The 18,889-nt window shown below is 39.0% G+C and overlaps 1 protein-coding gene across 2 annotated transcripts in view; it reads right to left on the reverse strand.

Moving 5' to 3' along the window:
- The window catches only part of LOC140242027 (dynactin subunit 1-like), a 66,024-nt gene that overhangs the window by 31,567 nt on the left and 15,568 nt on the right, over positions 1 to 18,889 (reverse strand). For both annotated transcript variants that reach the window (XM_072321773.1, XM_072321772.1), the window contains 13 exons: positions 17,056 to 17,179; positions 16,374 to 16,409; positions 15,468 to 15,572; positions 14,306 to 14,497; positions 13,111 to 13,227; positions 12,449 to 12,548; positions 11,363 to 11,448; positions 10,389 to 10,516; positions 9,292 to 9,406; positions 3,632 to 3,817; positions 2,895 to 2,978; positions 1,996 to 2,082; positions 251 to 353 (listed from right to left, as the gene is read on the reverse strand). In XM_072321773.1, the coding sequence (XP_072177874.1) occupies positions 251 to 353; positions 1,996 to 2,082; positions 2,895 to 2,978; positions 3,632 to 3,817; positions 9,292 to 9,406; positions 10,389 to 10,516; positions 11,363 to 11,448; positions 12,449 to 12,548; positions 13,111 to 13,227; positions 14,306 to 14,497; positions 15,468 to 15,572; positions 16,374 to 16,409; positions 17,056 to 17,179 (1,463 nt within the window). The remainder of the gene's footprint in view (positions 1 to 250; positions 354 to 1,995; positions 2,083 to 2,894; positions 2,979 to 3,631; positions 3,818 to 9,291; positions 9,407 to 10,388; positions 10,517 to 11,362; positions 11,449 to 12,448; positions 12,549 to 13,110; positions 13,228 to 14,305; positions 14,498 to 15,467; positions 15,573 to 16,373; positions 16,410 to 17,055; positions 17,180 to 18,889) is intronic.

Consider the following 18,889-nt stretch of genomic DNA (forward strand, 5'->3'; position numbering starts at 1 on the left):
ATCCCCCTTTCCTCCCGTAAATTAAAAAAAATCACGGCGAGATTGCGTCCGTATAATAGAGAGATCCGGATAAAGGGAGGCCGGATAAGAGAGGTTCAACTGTAATGTGGCACAAACAGGGTTAATCATCCTTCCTACCTAAGAAGACATTTGACTAGTATGGTACTGCAGTAAAGGGGGGTAAAGATCAAATGCTAAACTGCAAATTTCCTGGGTAGGTTAAGAGAAAACAGAAGAAGGCGGTCCTGACCTGCAAGGGAACTGGCTTGCTTCATGGCGTGGTGACCGAGGTCCTTCAGAGCCGCCACAATCTTTTTGACGTGTTCAGAACTCTCGACCAGCGAGTTCTGGACCTGCAAAGGAGAGGGGAAGGGCAGATGCAGAGGTCACACTCTGGCTCGGTTTCCATGGTAACTGACTGAGCTATAGCATCACGGCATCATAATTACCCCTCCTTGCTCAGCACACACATCTTTGACAGTTAACTAGTGTTTGATCCAATGTTAAAAGCTCTGCAAATACTATCCTTTGTGATACGTTCTGCATCTGCATGATAAGTAATAACACTTGTGTGAAATTGCTCAATTGCATCCAACCATCAATTACGAGACCTGAACATCCTCATTACAACATAACTCATGACCCAAATACATACTGTTACAAGAAACACCAAAACTCCTCTTTCTATATTACAGCAAAACCATTAACCTGAAAATCTGTTATTACAAAAACTACTTCTAACCATTAATTTATATGAATCAAAACTCTTAACATGACTCTCTACATAACAAATAAAAAAACCAAACAAAATCTTCACTGGCATATTGGTATCATAACAAACCTTGAGTATCTACATTACAACAAAATTCTTATAAGGTTTATCTTAATATCTGTATTACAACCAAATCTCCTAATCTCAAAGGCTAAATAACAACTAATATCCTTTCATCCTGTTACTTTACATTACAGCAAAGTCTTAACCTGATTTCTATATTACAGCAACATTCTCACCCTGAACATCTACATTACAACAAACCTCTCAGACTGAGAGTCTGTATCACAACAAAAACATTTTCCTGAATATCTGTACACCACAACTTGCCTGACCTGACATTCTATTATCACTGAAAGTCTGTATCTAAGCAAGTCTCTTAATCAATAGGCCATGGCAGAATTTTTGCTATTTTTCATTAAGTGTGAAATTTTGATGATGTGCTTTTGTTTTGCTTCACAATTTACGAACATTTCTTCTCTTTTTTTTTTTTTATGATCAACTGGATTGACAAAATATTAAGAAGGTATGTAATGGGAGAGAAAATACTGCTTCGAATGGATTGAAGAAATATCTTTTTGATTTGTATTGTCGCATTTATTACTATCATTATTATCATCTGTTGCATTTTATCAACTGGTTAGTTACAACTGAGAAGGGTGTTAGTTATGCAGAAAGCATATTTTGTTAGTTATGAATGTGCAAATGTTAACTCTATCAAGACATTGCCACCAAAAAGGCTCTCAAATTGGTATAATTTTGACCGGTACCTTTCCCACAAGTTTTATAGCAACTCACATTACTGTGGCCAGCTGAAAAAATTTGGAGCAATAGCACAGAGAATAATAAGAGTGACAAACTTTTCTTTTGTTTTTTATGAATTGGGAAGACAGCTCTCACTGTTATGAAATTAAAAATGCTTACCATTGTTGGCTGACCACTAACATACAACAAACTTAAAGTAGGGCAAGACTTACGTCGACTCCAAAAGAGATGGGAGGGGCTTGCTGTAATAGGTGGAAGCAAAAAAAAAAAGGGAAAATTCGTAAGATCAAGTGATTCCAAGGGAAACAATGGAGTATTTTTTTTTTTTTTTATCGTGACCAAATGAGCATGATTTGGTGGTGGCTTTTTCCCATTTTTTGATGAAAGTGCTGCGGTGATCATGACAGAAGCTGATGAGAGCTATGATGACGGGACATCTCCACCAGATTTCGACTTACATCGACTCCGAACGAGATGGAGGTTGGGCCGGGGGTGGGGCCCTCCATGGAGGATTCAGCTGACTGGTTGGGAAGGCGTCGCCGGATCTTGGGAGAAAGCATGAAACACGAGAGTGCATTGGTAAGTACAACATGCTACTCCCTCTTGTTGTGCCATACTTCTAATAGTCCCATGTCATTTAAAATCATGTTGGGTCTCAGTTTGAATACTGAAACTGATTGTTAGTTTGAATGGATTATATTTGATATCTGGGTTCATTTTCTTTCATATTTATTAAAAATAAATTTTCAAGCTAAGCGATTTTCCTGATTTTAAATGAAAATTCACTGAATTGGATTATCTGACATACTTGCTGAACTGAATCTCATGTACATGTATATAATGCAATGTTTGTCGTATGGGGCAGTCTCTTGTCTATTCCTTTGAAAATTACCTCAACATGTGGGATTTACCCAACATACACAATGTAAATTATTCCACATCTTTCCGCAGTATGCACTAGTTTTCATGCTGGATATTAAGCATGCAAACTTCAGGTTCTATGAAAAATACACACCATTACTTCCACTGTAATACTGTCATATTCCCCCTGCCTTTTGAAAGAGGTTAGTTAAGTGCTCTTGCATTTTGCTAGAAATATCAAAATATGTTGGATTGTCCTTTTTGTTGTTTCAGTATCATTGCCCTACTGAAAAAATAAATAAATGAATAAAAAAGCATGATTGCCGTACTCTCCTTATCCGGCAATGGCAGTATTGAAACTTCACAAATTCATAACTTCTGAATGAGTAAACTTCACTGATGTGTTCTACTAATATTGCTGCATTCAATCAATCCCCACATACACTTGGGGAAACTTCCCCTTTAAGAAGACAAAACTGGCATTATGCAAACTCACCATCCTAGCAAACTGCTTGAGGTCAGTGTTGGTGCTGTCCATGTCACGGAGAAGGATGGAGAAATCGGCTGTCTCCTGATTGGCCTATTCAAAAAATGCACAATGCTCAAACATTATTCTTGTATGACTGAATTATTTCTCAACACACATACCACTCTTTATCTCCTTTATTAGGATCAAGAGGTGAAAGCAGGACTGTGATATGAAGCCACTGAAACTATTTCTTGTACAGAAGGTACTTTGAAAACTTTGATATCAATGGGCAAAAAAAATGAATGTATCAGCCGAGTTTAAGTATGATTGGCTAGTAATAACTGAAATAAAATATGCCAGCCAATGGTTTGTTTTTTGTTGTTTTGGTGTGTTTTTTTTTGGGGGGTGGGGTGGGGTTTGTTTTGTTGTTTTTTCAAATCTGAATAGAAAATGTACAAATTCAAATTGAGGTCACAGGTAAATGGTATCAGGCGCACATCAAGGGTTTGGGAAATATTTATACAATGGTAACCAGTCAATCCACACAGCTGACAGTTTATAAATTATGATAATTATGATATATTTACATTCCTTAGTAGTCTTTTGTGAAAGAAGACTCTGGAATAAATGGTCAAGAAATACTGAAATTGTTTACTTTTCACACATAAGAAGACCCAAGCAAGAAGTCCACACATGCAATGTCCATATCACCATCAGGCTTTTGACTGGGAAAGACACACTTTCCCATCCTGTCATACATGTACCTGCATGAGCACCCGAAGTTTCCTGATCTCCAGGGCGACGCAGTCCGATGCGGAAGACATAATGGCGATGTGGTCGGACATGAGGGCGGTGTTGTCGATCTCTTCCTGGAGGAGGTGCACGCTGTAGAGATGCTCAAAGTACTCGATGGCCCTCTGGAGGTTCTCCATGGAAACGTTCTCATCCAGCTGTGGGAGATTGGTGGAGAAATGAAAGCATCTTTAATATCAAAAGAATTCTTCAAACCAACTAGTGTAAATGTGTTTCACTTTTACACCACATACACATGTATACAATAAGTCTGTGCAAATGGTAATTCCTTGTTAGGTGATACGCTATCAGCGTATCACCTATTGTGATTGTCAAAATCTCTCTTTATTTTTTTTTATTCTTCTTTCTTTCTGGACAATTTTGTGTCGTCAATATCTCAACAATGACATTACGGAATGACATGAAATTTTCAGTCAACATGTCTCATGACAAAATCTAGCCACAATAAGGTTTTCATGACAGTAACATATCTATGACGTCATCTAGGCGCCATTTTGTGATTTTCGGACCTTGTCACATGATCGATCATAACTTCATAACTAGATGTCATTTCTGTATCATTTTCGGTGGACATGAAGTTCAGGTCACGCTCTATCTTACCTTTTAACGCTAGTTACCCAGGTCTTCATTACGCGCGCGTACGCGCGCGTCAAAATTTTAAAAGGCTCAAAACGACTTCCCAATGGGAAATCTCGAAGTTTCAGACAATTTTAAGCGTTTCAAACATTTTCTCGCGTGCGCGTCCGTCCGCGCAATTTCGCGCGCAGAGGGCGTAAGCAACATGAAAATGCAATTTTTTTGACTGATTTGGATTCCTGATACTTTGAGTAACAACATCCATTGATTTTCGATCGATTTCGACCTATAACAAAGGAATGCACTGGCGTCAAAGTTGAAATTCCACGTGCGCGTCTTTCTGCAAATATAGTGAAAAAACATGTCTTTGTTTATTTAGCCATAGCTCTTTAAATCGTCCGTTGACCCTATATTTCTATTGCATATTACAAAAGTATGTGAATTGTAAATAACATTGCTAGTATCAATATTGCCAGGAAAACGCGATGACGTCATCATATCGTCATTTTAAATCAAAAAAGTGGAATTGATTTTTTTGAGGTACTGTTTCTGACATTCATTTGCTCGTATCTCTGTTGTTTAAGCTCAATATTATCCCAAATTCACATATGTTGTACTTTAAACATTTGCCTTTCAAGTCTATGTCATGGTTTTGAAATTTGATGACGTCATCATACTTTAAATTGTGATTGAAAGTAAAGATGCAAAATCGGACAAGTTTACGTGTTATGTCTATGGGAGGTGATTTTTTTTAAAACCATCCATTGACTTGACAACGTTTAAGCACCTTTATCTCAGCTGATTTTGCTTCATTTCCTCTGAAATTTAAGTATGTTGTAGCTGAGACAATAAGCTGCAGTAATCATGCATTTTGTTCTTTGAAATCTTCTCATGAGGTTGACAATTTTGCAGTTTAAAACTGAAAATGAGAATGGAATGCGGACCAAACGATTCCTGATTCATCTTTCACGTACATAAGTTTACGTTCCTCTACTTTTCTCGTCGAGACGTATGGCCGAGTGGTTAGAGGCGTCGTCTTAGAAACGTGAGGTTGCACACGTACGGGTTCGATCCTCACAAGAGCACGAAAGAAAATAATTTTTTTTTTTTTACTTTTTTTCTTCAATGGAGTACTACACCTTCGTCCATGTAGAAATCACGTTTGCATGTAAACACACCTATACGCACACACTCACACAGTACACCTTTGTTTTGCGTTGGAGACTGCATTACTTCGACTGCTGCAAAATTTTGCAGGCTGGGCTTTTCAAACTGATATAGTATATTTAACAAAGTGAAATTTGTTCATATCAATTCAGTAACACAATGTAGTCGTGGTTACTTTGTGCTGATTTATACATGTAACAAGCTATACATTTTTAAAAAGGTATTCAGTCTTCTGTATTGATGATTATTTGTCATTTAGTGGTTTTTGTGGAGTTTCAGATAGTGATAAAAAGTATGGATGATATTAAAGTGCAGCGATAATTCCTACAGTTAGTTCAAAGTTGTGTTACAGATGTTTGATACATACATTTAGCATTGTGTGTGTGTATATACGTGTGTATACAGGTTGGCCATATAACACATTCTAGACAATTAATCTTAATTGATTAGCAAACGTGATCAGCTATGGAACTGAATAAGGTACTAATGTATGATGTTAATGATTCTAATTAAACTGTGACGAGTTTAAAGGGATAGCATAACTGTGTGTAAAAATAAGGCAATTATAAGGAAATTTTAGGGCAATTTGATAACCATGCCTATAATAATTTCATACAGGTACTAATACCTGCCTCATGTTCATGTGGTAGATTGTCGTGTCAGTAGCAAACTGACAACGTACGATGAATGTGTTATACATTGAACAACTGTCTTTCAAGTCCATAACGTTCCCCATATTTTCCCGTCGAGACGTGTGGCCGAGTGGTTAAAGGCGACTTCTCAGAGACGTGAGGTTGCGGGTTCGAACCCCACAAGATCACGAAACAAAATACTTAGATACTTTACTGTTTTTTTTTTTCTTCAATTTTGTATTACATATTCGTCCATGTAGAAATCACGTTCGTATATAAACGCACCTATACACACACAGAGATACACACACACGCCATATCCCTCTTTTTTGTGTGTTGGAGACCACATTGCTTCGACTGCAGCAAATTTTGCAGGTTGACTTTGTCAAAGCGATCATAGTATGTAATGACGACGACTGAGGTGTTGTACTTTGAACAATTGTCTTTCAAGACGATGTCATTGTTTTGTAATTTGATGACGTCATTACATTGAAAATTGTGATTAAAGGCAAGGTATCAAAACCACCCGATTATAGGTTTTATGTCTGCGGGACGTATTTTTCCCAAGTTGCCAGAAATGGCATAGCGACCTCAGTCGTTACAAGGCCGCTTTTCCGTCTAGCAATGCAATAGATGTTCACACGGCCACGTTAGTTGAGTGGGCATTGACTTTCCCCCTGTTATATCTATACATTGTTGTTGTTTTTTTGTCTTACCATTTCCGTGGATGACCCGTGGCCGAGTGGTTACAGAAACGGTTTCGCATGCACGCTCAATATAACTTCAAGGTGCCTATATCACATTCTTTTCTTTGTCGATCACAGATGACTGTCATCTGATGACCACAAGCGTATCACCTAACTCGTCCTCAATGTGACGAGTTTTCATGTCTCGTTCTTTTTCATTTTTCTTTTCTTTTTTTTAGGGGGGGGATGCAGATGTGGCAGATAAGGGAGGAATTGGAGATAACTAATCAGTAAACAACAGGCCTACATACATGTACGTATGTGGGTCTTCTATAAAGATATCTTTTCCTAGTTTTGGAGAATTTCAAGAAGTGGAATTATCCAACTCAGATGAGCCATTCAAAGCAGCTTTTGTCATTCATGCTATAGACCGATTCAATTTCGATGGCCTATTCACCTACCGCCGCTAGCGGCGCTATAACGGTCGCCATAACTGGGGGCCAGCGGGGGCTAGCTCCCAGCGAGCTAGCTACCCAGCGAGTTGCACTTGCAGCTCAGCAGCCTAGCGTACCCATCGCGCATAGTTAGCCGGGCGCGGCCGCTGCGCCGCGGCCGGCGACCGCCGGCGCCGCGCTAATATTGTGATTGTTTACTCACTGTGGAAAAGTCATTCAGCGGCTTTTAATGCCTTTCTTTTGGACAAATTGAGTGATTCAGACATATTGATCTACTTTGAAAGCTTCAAAGGAAGGATCAGCAAAACACATTGTGCAGTTGTTGGGTGCACAAATAACAGAAAAAAAAACGGAAATGGAAGCTGCAGTGTGTGAAATTCAGACACCGCTGACGCATGATAAATTAAGGCAAAATTAAAGACAATTAAGTGAAATACAACGGTATAAAAATTTAGAGATTTCGAAACAAACTATGTCTACTAGATTCTCCGTTTAATTAGGTTATCACTGCATAATGTATTATTCGTAAAATATGTTGTTCATCTTAGAAGACAAGTTTAGATCAAAGAATTTGAAAATTTACTTTTTTTTTATCCTTGGTGTCCTACTTGCCAAAGTTAGAATACTCTTCCTGGCTAGACTTTATTATTATGACAAACATTTTACAGCCTACACTACAGCTAAATAAAATGTTTCAAGATGCATTAAATTCTTATATTGTTTTCACTTCTTCAATGTTCAGCACTGAATTGACCATAGGCATATTCAATTTTGGCCTGGAACTCTGAATTTGACTTTTGATAAAGTGATACTTATAAATATTAAACCATGGATGGTGACAAACATCCGTTTCATAATCATACTAAGAAAGTATGATTTAGAAATCACTTTTGTAGATTATAATACAATGTATTAGGCGTTAGCGTGATGTTATGCAAGGTAACTTAGACCTAAAACAGTCGAAGTTTTGGTTGTAGTCGTAGGCATATACGGCCTAGCAACGCCTAGATTTATATTCCGTTTGGTTTACTTAGTTAGGCTTGCCTGAAGTTATCGACGACCGAAAATGATATAGGATGTAGGGTTCTAGAAGTCAATAGGTCTACATCTAGTCTGGACTCTTGCCTAGATTTCTAGACAAGATCTAACGTTAGACAGATTCTACCCTGCTGGCCCGACACTCCCGAGTACAAAGGCAAAAGCGTGCCCTAAAAAGGTTAAGTTAGTTGATAGCTTGCAATTTATTGCACCATATCTAGCTCAAGATTCATTATTTGTATTTAATTATATCAGTTAACTTGTCAACAGCCTAGGCTTATTAGCAAGACGTCTGCCTGCGCCTAGCAATAATTCTCGCCAGCGGTTGTTATTCTCTTTTAATACACAAATGTGAATATACGGGGCTTACACGCGAGTACCCAAGTCATCGCCAAAGAAATCCAGTCTACAAACATTCACGGATCGTACCGATATTTACCTTGAAATTCAAGTTTTGGCTGCAGCCGTATGTCATCTACCCATTCGCTCATAGTCGGTGTATTTAAGTTGTTTATTTTTTTTTATTAGCTTGCGCAAAAAAAAAAAAAAAAAAAAAATGTAGACTCTAGTTGTCACAAATCCAGATGCGTCGATCGCTGCCAGCGCCAGAGATAGCTAGCTGGCCGGCTGGCGCCGGGTGGTAAAAGCACTGGCTGCCGCTGGCACCCTTGCCATGCACGCAGGGCGCTTGCCGACCCGGCCTGTTTGGCCCCCAGTTATGGCGTCGCCTTAAGAGGGCGCACTTCCATGAACAGTCGCTTGAATCGGTCTATACACACAGTACAGGTCTGTGTGCATGGTCAGTATGGTGGATGGTGGTACACAAGGGGGGGGGGGGGTGTTGAATGACAGAGGGCTAGGAGCACACACAAAGTGGTCTTTCTAAGGTAATCACTTTAAACTCTCCAAACTTTCTTGCATTTGCGACAAGCTTTTAGGCAATCTAATTTAGATTACCCATACAAACTGTATCTCAGGCGCAAAAACCATAACGATGGTCCTGGAACCCTCCCAAACTTGCATGGATCTGATCTGAGACAAGACTGGTGCAACTGACCTGATCCTTTTTCAGCAGATCCAGCATGTGGTCCACACAGCGCTCATGTGGAGCTATCTCCGGAAACAGGGTACCAATCTTGCAGAACAGCTCCACACTGCAAGTGCTCAGTGCACTATGTGAAACAAAATACACACATCTTAAACACAGGCACTACATTTAGACACAGGAGGCCCAAACTACATTCAATAAGAAACTTAATGCATAAACCAAACTCACTATCATTTGTAATACTTGATTCAACATGTTTAATTCATTCTACACCCACAGATAAAATTTGTACACATTAAGATGTAGTTTTCTGCTTGATTACATATTGATCTAATACCTGCTCCTGAGGAAAACAAGGCTATTTTGCAACCATGTGGGATGAAGACTGTAGAAGAATGCATGGTACAACATTTTTTTTCTTTTTGTGAGAAACAACATCTACTATTAGGAATCGCAGAGTATTGCCTTTTACTAAACCTACTATGACCACTACACCGGCAGTTGTTTCAGTGCCAATACCACTACTCGGCAATGAATTTCATCCGACTGTGCACTTCACTAAAAATACAAACTATAAACCTCTCTGCTCTCTAATTTGATCTAATGCACTGCAATCAAACAGTGACAATATTTGACATTTTAGGAAAGAAATGATTTGAAAGCATTTTCTTGCTGTCAGAAAGCCACAATTCAAAGTCAAGAGCACATATCAAATATCCATATCGAGAGTCAGTGGATGCAATAAGCAAAACAATTTTTTCCAAAGCAAAGGTTTTGATACTGTGTAAGCTGCTATTTTTGCAAAGGGTTTAATTATCGCGAATTTTGCAAATCACAGTTGGATCGTGAATTTAACATCATGCGAAAATGTCTCCATGCGCTTTGGTAATATTGCATTAACGGTAGTGTTGGCATCAATTTGCAAAAAACAATATCTCACGAAAATGTCTATGACTTCCATCATTCGCAAAAATATCTGTACGCAAAAATAACAGCATATACAATATGTCATTTCGGTGAGGAAGTCAGCCTGAGACAAGCTTCTCTGGACTTGAATGCAGAGCCTGGAAATACGAGAGCGAAAAAGATGGAGATGAGCAACTCACGTGTTGTACTTGTTGAGGATGGTGCGCAGCCTGTGCATGTGGAAGGTAAGGGCGTTGAAGAAGGACAGCTGCTCCCCATGGTTGTGACGAAGCACCTGATCCCGGTCCAGGTTCTCCGGAATGTCAGCCTTTGAGGGAGCAAGATGTTTGAAGATGTTGATTAAACTGCCTTGCAATAAAAAAAAAGGTGTCTGCTGGTTTTTATCATCATTATACACTGAATCTACTGAATCTATGTTTTTTTCTGCTATATTGTAATGTATGCACGGACTTGCACAATAACAGCCAATGGCAGAGCAAGTTCCTTTTACCACCGTGTTGAATTTGAATGAAAATGAAATGAACAAATATCACACTACACTTTCCACGGTTTTGTCTTGGTCTGTTTTGCATACCAGTGCAGGTGGAACTAAATGCATTCTGACAAATTCTACTAAGTTTGTCTTTGGACCTTTTCACTGAGATGTAAAAAACATAATGTACTCATTGTAAATTTCTTCATTTTTGGTAAAATATTGCCAGTCATTCATCTTAAGGTCACTGATCATATCACAATGGTGGAGTTTGTTGATTGAACATTGATGCATCTGTATTTTTTATTGTAATAAATACCTTGTTGTTTTGATTACCATAAACCACAGATATTTGTTCATATGGCAGTGAATAATTACAAGCAAATAGGGCACACACAAATAGCAATTTCTGTGAGATAATTGTTACACCCCTCACTCGTACTCAGCAATACAACACCTATCTAAAGCATCAGAATGCAATGGTGAGCAAATCTCTGTTTTACAAAGCTTTATGATGAAATTGCTTTCGAAGGTCTTTAATTCCACAAACCTGCAGGTGCTTTGCAAAGTTCTGGGCCACTCATATTGAAGTCAACCTCTAGAGGATCCCTTACCCCCCCCCCCCCCCCCCCTCTCTTCAGTAACCTCCAGTGTCAAAGATCATGTGGTATCAACACTCACCTTGTCCTTGATGTGGTTGACCAACAGCTGGGCCTTGGCCAACATCCTGGAGACCAGCATGATCACATGAATGCAGTCATGGTCACCTGACAGTTAAAAGGCAAAATGCTGTGCTGAGCACACATGTCCAACAATATAACAATGCATGATTAAAAAGATGTCTTCTCAATTTTTTCTATCAGATATCATTCCTAACATTCATATTCCAGACAATTTTCACAATTTCAAATCATGAAGTACATAAATCGACAGCTCCATGTATAGATGTGTGGAATTTATTGTGGTCCTTGAGCAGAGGAACAATACCCTGAAAAATCTCATATTACACTGAACAGTGTTGATGACATAGGAGCCTCACATATTTCAGAAATGTAGCAGTGTAATTCCATTACGATACCACTTGCTTAACAAGTTCACCTGTGTAGAATATATGCATGGCATCTTCTTTTGTTCTGCTTCTTTGCATTCTTTGGTGAGGCTGCCATGTCATGATCCTTGTTCATTCAATTTGTTGTAAATTTTGAAAACATTCTCATTCCTCAACCCAATAACAATAAATTCTGAAACTCTGTACTCGGTATAACTAATTTATAGTTGTTCAAATGTAAAAGGCTGAAAATCATCCGGAGGCCTCCTTTAACATTCTATGACCAAAATCAGAATCCTGAGGCTTAAAACTTTTCCCACGCCCTAACCTAAATCCAAATCAATAAACATAAACCCCTAAATTCTGGAAATTTGTTGGCAAAACAATAGGCAAACATATAAGATCAGGTACACTGCCAAACTTTGGACCCAACTGGCTACCTTCTACCTTGCTCTATGAAAACAAATTGTTACATTTCCAACAGCTGGGGCAAAAATTGTAATAAATGAATTTAAATTAAATTATGTGGTAAATACTGGGAGTCAGCAAAACAGTAAAAATTTGCTATTCACAGTGATTCAGTGTTTCCCCTGACCAATGTTGATATTGACTCCTATCAATGTGTAGGGATCTATGTTCCTCAATGGCCTTTCTGGCCCATGATTGCTAGGCCACATCAGAGTCAGGAGACTAAGCAGGTCTGATATTCCCTGACTTACCTCCTCTACGTAGGAAAGAATCGGGCATGAATGCTGTCAGTAGCTGGATATGTTCATTGGCCTGGTTTACCTCCAGCTTATGAAGCTCTACCTCAATGGCCTGGTGAAAAAGAAAGATAAAATAAAACCAACAAACAAAAATGGAGAGCAAAATTAATCAAAGAAAAAGAAAGCCCAGTTAAAACAGTCTCATGTTCACTAACAAATAAACTTCATTTACTAGAAAAGCATCCATGCCAACATGAGCTAGTCCACTTTACTTTGCATAACATCAGCGCCTGTGCAAATGTATAGCATGTGGAGAAACTGACATGTCTTTGGTACAGCTTTCGGCAAGACTGCATATCACAATTACAGTTTTACTTCTTGATTTCTTTTTTTTTTTTTGAGTGATCACTAAGAAAATACAAAGGATTACACTAATCTGGTGACAGAAATGATAATCATGAATCTTTTAAGCACATAGAATGAGCAAAAGAAAGTTACAGACAAAGAAAGAAAGAGAGAGAAAAAAAAAGAAAAAAGACAGGAAATAGAAACAGAGGAAAAGCAAAAAAGAAGGAATGAAAGAAAAGTAAGACACACACAGACAGCATAATGAATTTCATTGAGAAAAATATTCACAAATATCAGGAAAAGAATCCCAGAGTCAAAGTATTCACCTTGGACTGAGCCTTAGCCTCGGCAAACTTGGTGCTGAAGTCGTATGCAGGGACCTCGGATGGAGAGGATGATGCCTCACCTGACTGCTGTTCATTGATCAGGTCACGGTTCTTCTCCTGCAAAGTTCATGGGAACAGAAGAGACAAAGAAGAGCTTATTTCGCTGACAGATGGCAGTTTAATTCGTAGAATACAGCAAGTACCTCTACAAAGCCTGAAATGGCATATCGTTGGTGGAATGACAAGACCTTATGTCCTAAATTTGGGTGAAAACCACTTTTTTGGAGTAACTGTAATATGAAGCCACCACGGTGTGTCAAAGGAAAGGTGATCCCATAGCAGCCAATCCTTTGGCTGCCACATTTTTTCACTCTCTCGAACAGTTGGCATTTTTGAGATACAAGGTTTTGTTATCTCAACAGTGATACGTTAAAGTAAAAAAAGGATACCATGGAAGACAGCTTAAAAGATTAAGGGGATGTTTAATGATGAAAAGGCACAGGTGCCACGTTATAAACAGAATCAAATTTTGCAGAAAAAAGCCATGTATATAAGCACTTCAAGATCAAAGACTGCTAAGAGCAGCCAAACTAAACAAACTTCAGACGATGGATGGTAGAAGGAATTGTTTAAAGAACTTTTTCAGAAAAAGGGAATTAAGCTGATGACATTTGTAAACTTTAAAAGAAAAGTCAATGTATATCAGGTAAAATCAGGCAATGGACAAAACTATATTAGACAGTATTGTTGAAGACAAGAGTACCATTACAAGAAAAGGAAGCAAAAATGCCCAAATAGAATACCAAGCAGAAAATGATAAAACAAAATCAGTTTAACCATCAAGAAGTACAGACAGAGGACAAAACCTCCAGGAAAAAAATTTAAACCAACAGGTATACACAGGCAAAAGGCATGAGCCACTCTCATATTCAAAAGAATTGAGAGAATTATCACAAAAAAGTTCTAACAAGATAACAAGGGTGACATTTCTACAGGAAGAAGTGAAAAGGCGCAACTCATGAGTAACTATTAACAAAACATGACAAATGAGAGAACACATGAAGAAAAAGAGTAGGCAGCAGATCATTATATACATGTAAAGATAAAATAAAGACACACACACACACACACATAGACAGAGAGAGAGAGACACACAGACACAGACACAAAAAGAGACAGAACAGCATCACAGCACCTGGAGGGTAGCGGTCAGCTGCCTGAACTTGGCGATGGTCTCCTGATGGTCAGACAGGTTGTCCTGGGCCTGGGACAGCTTCAGCTGGTACTGGGCGATCTGGCTCTTGCTCATGTCCAGCTCCTCTCGCAGCTCCAGCTCCGTCTCCCTGGCGTTCTCTTGCAGCTCCTCGTTCATGTCGTTCAAGGCTTCCTGTGAGGGCGCCACACACACACAGACACAGAAAATGAAAAGATGTTGAGCGTTACTGCTTTAACCTGTTCCCTTTATATGCATAGCACCCACCATTTTCTGGCATTTGATGAATTAAGTATCTTGAGGGAAGGTATAAGCACAGGGAAGTACTGTATAGACCGATTCATTTTGGGGGCTGTTTTTTACATTTATGTTTGTTTCAGCCATAATGGGGATTGGTGGGGGGGGGGGGAGGCTTAACTAATAATTGTGAATTTATGCACTGACATAGCAATGCACCCAACGCACAACCAACTGAATCATCTTTTTTTTCTCATGTTGTAACTCCCCAGTTATGGCAACATGAATTACAGTGTTTTAAATCTGACTTTGTGTATACAACCATCTGTTTCGCCATTGGGACTTGTTTGACAATTATGAGGGTGTTGAATTCACAATTGAGAACCAAATTGAAGAATGAGAAAGAAAGAATTATTACCCCTTCTTGTGAGAAAATGTAGCAATTCCCACTATCGAGACCATATGTTTGTGAGTTGCTAACTTGCTAAAAATAGAAGCATAGCTTATGAATATACTAGGAGGCTGTTTGCTGACATATACTGTATACGCCATATCATCTAAATTTTCGCCAATTGGGACTTCCTGACGATTTCACAAGTGGTTAAATTCGCGATCATACAGTACTGGACCAAACGGAGAAATGTAAATGTGCACATCCCATTCATATCAGGATAAGAGTCAATATTTTCATGTGTTTTTAAATTCGCGAAAAGAACCTGACTCGCAAAATTCGCGAAAATAAAAACCTCGCAAAATATTCGGAGTATACAGTTCGTGGGACATATCCCAACAAGTTAAACATTTCCCCTGGCATAAATTAGACAGGCTTGCTCATTGGAGGCCACTCATGAGCAAACAGACAATGTGCCGATGTAGGCGTCATGCCTATTTTTTTGACGCAGCTCACCAGGTCAGCCATGGTCGTTTCTATGTCAACGATCTTCTCCTCCAGCTCCAGGTTCTTCTCCGTGAGAGTCTCCACCATCTCCTCAGCTCCGAGGGCAGCATCCACCTTCGAGGAGTCAATAATTAACAATCACAGCAGCTGATTATTAACCCATTGAGGACGAGCTAATTTCGCTATAACACACATTTCCCATAGAGACCTGCCTGAGTATACTTGGGACTAGTCTTCAACGGATTAAGTGACTGTTGACAGATCATACCACATGAAACTCTTGATACAGTGTACGTCTACTACATTTTCTACATATTTTCTACAAATGCAGAATGCAGGGATGCCAACCTTATAATCAGCAGTGCAGTATTCTGAGGGCTGAAAAGGTATATACCTGCCATAAATATGTGTAGTAATACTATTTGGGAATATTAGTATTTTCCATTAAACCTGCCATATTTTTGGCAAAAAACAGTACAAAATATTGCACGAAAGTACTCTGGCATCTCTGTTAATTGATTACTGACAAACCACAATGATAACCCCTGATATAAATAAAGCCTGTACTGTGGCAGGAAAAGCAACTCCTTGGAACATTCAGATCCAGAACTGCAGGTCCATCAGCAATGTAACAAGCAAAATGCTACTGAACTATGATTTTCTAGTACATGTTCATATTTGATTATCTCATATCATACATGTGAAATGGCAACTGGCTGGAATGCTCCTAATGGAGTGGAGAGTGAGAACTGTCAGTGCTGGTAGAAAATAATGTATCCGGAGATCGCGATAATAGAAGTAAATATGTATGCACTTTGAGCATTCTTATACAGAGTGGATTTGGCACAATATAAATTCATATTATTATTGTTATTATTATTATTCAAGAAAAGTCATGAATACACGGAAGCCTACCTGCTCCTTGAGTTCGATGATGGTATTCTCAGCATCCTATGGGCAAAGTAGAAAGGGTAGGAAAAAAAATGAGAGGAAATGCATAATGCAAGGCTGTACACTAACTTTTTTCTTCTAGTGGCCAGAGAATTAAATTTGGTGGGCCTGATCGGGCCACAAAAACATACTTTTCCTTAAAATGTGGTGGCCCAACATCTATTTTGATGGCCCCAGGCCAATGGGCCATCACTAATGTCGAACCCTGCATGATAGTACATCCACAAAATTAAATGATTAATGAATCTCCTAATGCAGTCATACACTCTTGTATATGAAATACTCCCGAAGAAAAAATGAAGCATGAACAATATAGGCAAAGTAGATCAGGACACGTGTTATTATGGGGGCATGTTCTTGACTAACTACAACAAAACTGTATGAATTGACATGAACATTTTAGATTTACTCTTTACAATTCAACTGGAAGAATATTGTCATACAGTCACTTTTTTTTTTTTGTGTGTGTGTGTGTGTGTGTGTTCCGTTTTGTCGAACAAACCCTTTTAAATGAATTAGCCAGTAAAATGTGGTATTGATGAAAAATATAAGCATTTATAGAGGACCCCCGCCCCCAAAAAAGAGTATGTGACACATGTTGTTAATGTGTAGAGGTCACATATAAGTAAGGGGTGTGACCTCTAACCTTGAGTGCCTTGTTGGTACTGTCCTTCTGTGCCTTGATGTCCTTGAGCTCCATGGTCAGCTTCTCCTTGTCTTTCTCTGCCTTCTGGTGCTCCTGCTTCTCTGTGTTGGACAGATCACGGAGCCTGACAGACAGACAGACAGACAGGCAGGCAGACAGACAGACAGAGAGACAGAAAATGAGACAGAGAAAACGGGAGGGACAGAGAAAGGGGTAGAGAGAAAAGAAGGCAATTAACCCTTTGCATACCACATTAATTTACTGTCCATAGGTTTGTGTGTAAAATTTGTGGACAAAAGACACATTGGCAAAAGAAGGATTAAAGATAATATAAAGTTTTGGTATTACCTCAAAAGTTTCCCTAAACTTCCTTGTCTTAGTTTGTGTTTCAGGTTAAAGTACCTTTCATATAACTAACAGTGTGAGACTTACTCGCCCCAAAGTGCTCTCATGTCTTAGTAATCATGCAATAATGGTTTCGTACCAGAACCGCCGCCGTACGGCGGCGAAGTAGCACACGTATTGTACGAAACCATTATTGCATGGTAACTGCGACCAGCAGCGTGCAGCCCCATACGCATACTGAGTAGCTAACTGCGACCAGCAGCCCCATACGCATAGCTAAATGGGGCTTCGCATTGTAGCTTACAGGATCATGACAGATTTAGTATCACGGGTAAATATCACCTTAAAATCCAAAAAAATCTTCAATTTGAAGACTTACCAATTAAGTTGAAGTCTTGAAAATAGGCTTCGAGCAACGTTTGGTTCTGCTAATAGTCCCTTTCTGTTCGAATTGATGACTGAATGTGACTCGGTCGAGAGGACCTTGGGAGAGCTACACTGAATTGACGGCCAGCGCATGCGCACACAAACATCTTATCCGTTCGTGGATTTGAAATCTGTTCGCATGTGATGTGTGCGTATGCGCTGGCCGTAGTAATCAGTGTATTATGTAGCTCTCCCAAGGTCCTCTCGACAGAGTCACATTCAGTCATCAATTCGAACAGAAAGGGACTATTGGCAGAACCAAACGTTGCCCGAAGCCTGTTTACAAGACTTCAACTTAATTGGTAAGTCTTCAAATTGAAGAATTTTTGGATTTTAAGTTGATATTTACCCGCAATACTAAATCTGTCATGATAATGAATGCTACAATGCGAAGCCCCATTACGCTATGCGTATGGGGCTGCTGGTCGCTATGCGTATGGGGTTGTTGGTCGCAGTTAATTGCATGATTACTAAGAAATGTGAGCACTTTGGGGCGAGTAAGTCTCACAGTGTTAGTTATTTGAAAGGTACTTTAACCTGACACACGGAAATTCAGGGAAACTTTTGAGGTACCGAAACTTTTTATTATCTTTAAAGAATGAAAATCTAAAAACACATATTTATTCCACTATGAGTTACATTTCAGGTGCTTTCTCACTCTGAATCTCTATCTTGTTCTCTTGCTCTTGCTGTTACATGAATTTTGTGTACCTGTCTGTTAGTCTATTTTTCTACTAATATGTCTACCTGAATCTTCCTGACTATCTCTATCCATCTATCCATCTATCAATCAATCTATCTATCCATCTATCTACTGTGTGTATCCATCAATGTATTTATCTATCCATCCATCTATCTATCCATCCATCTATCTATCCATCTATCTATCTATCCATCCATCTATCCATCCATCTATCCATCTATCTTCATAATTCTATCTTCATATCTCAGATTACACCAGACCACTGTGCCACACATACAAATCTATCTATCTATCTACCTACCTATCTATATCTCTATCTATCTTTATAATTTTATCTTCATATCTCAGATTACACCAGAC

The sequence above is a fragment of the Diadema setosum genome, chromosome 18 (genome assembly GCF_964275005.1).
Source record: "Diadema setosum chromosome 18, eeDiaSeto1, whole genome shotgun sequence".
Lineage (NCBI taxonomy): Eukaryota > Metazoa > Echinodermata > Echinoidea > Diadematoida > Diadematidae > Diadema > Diadema setosum.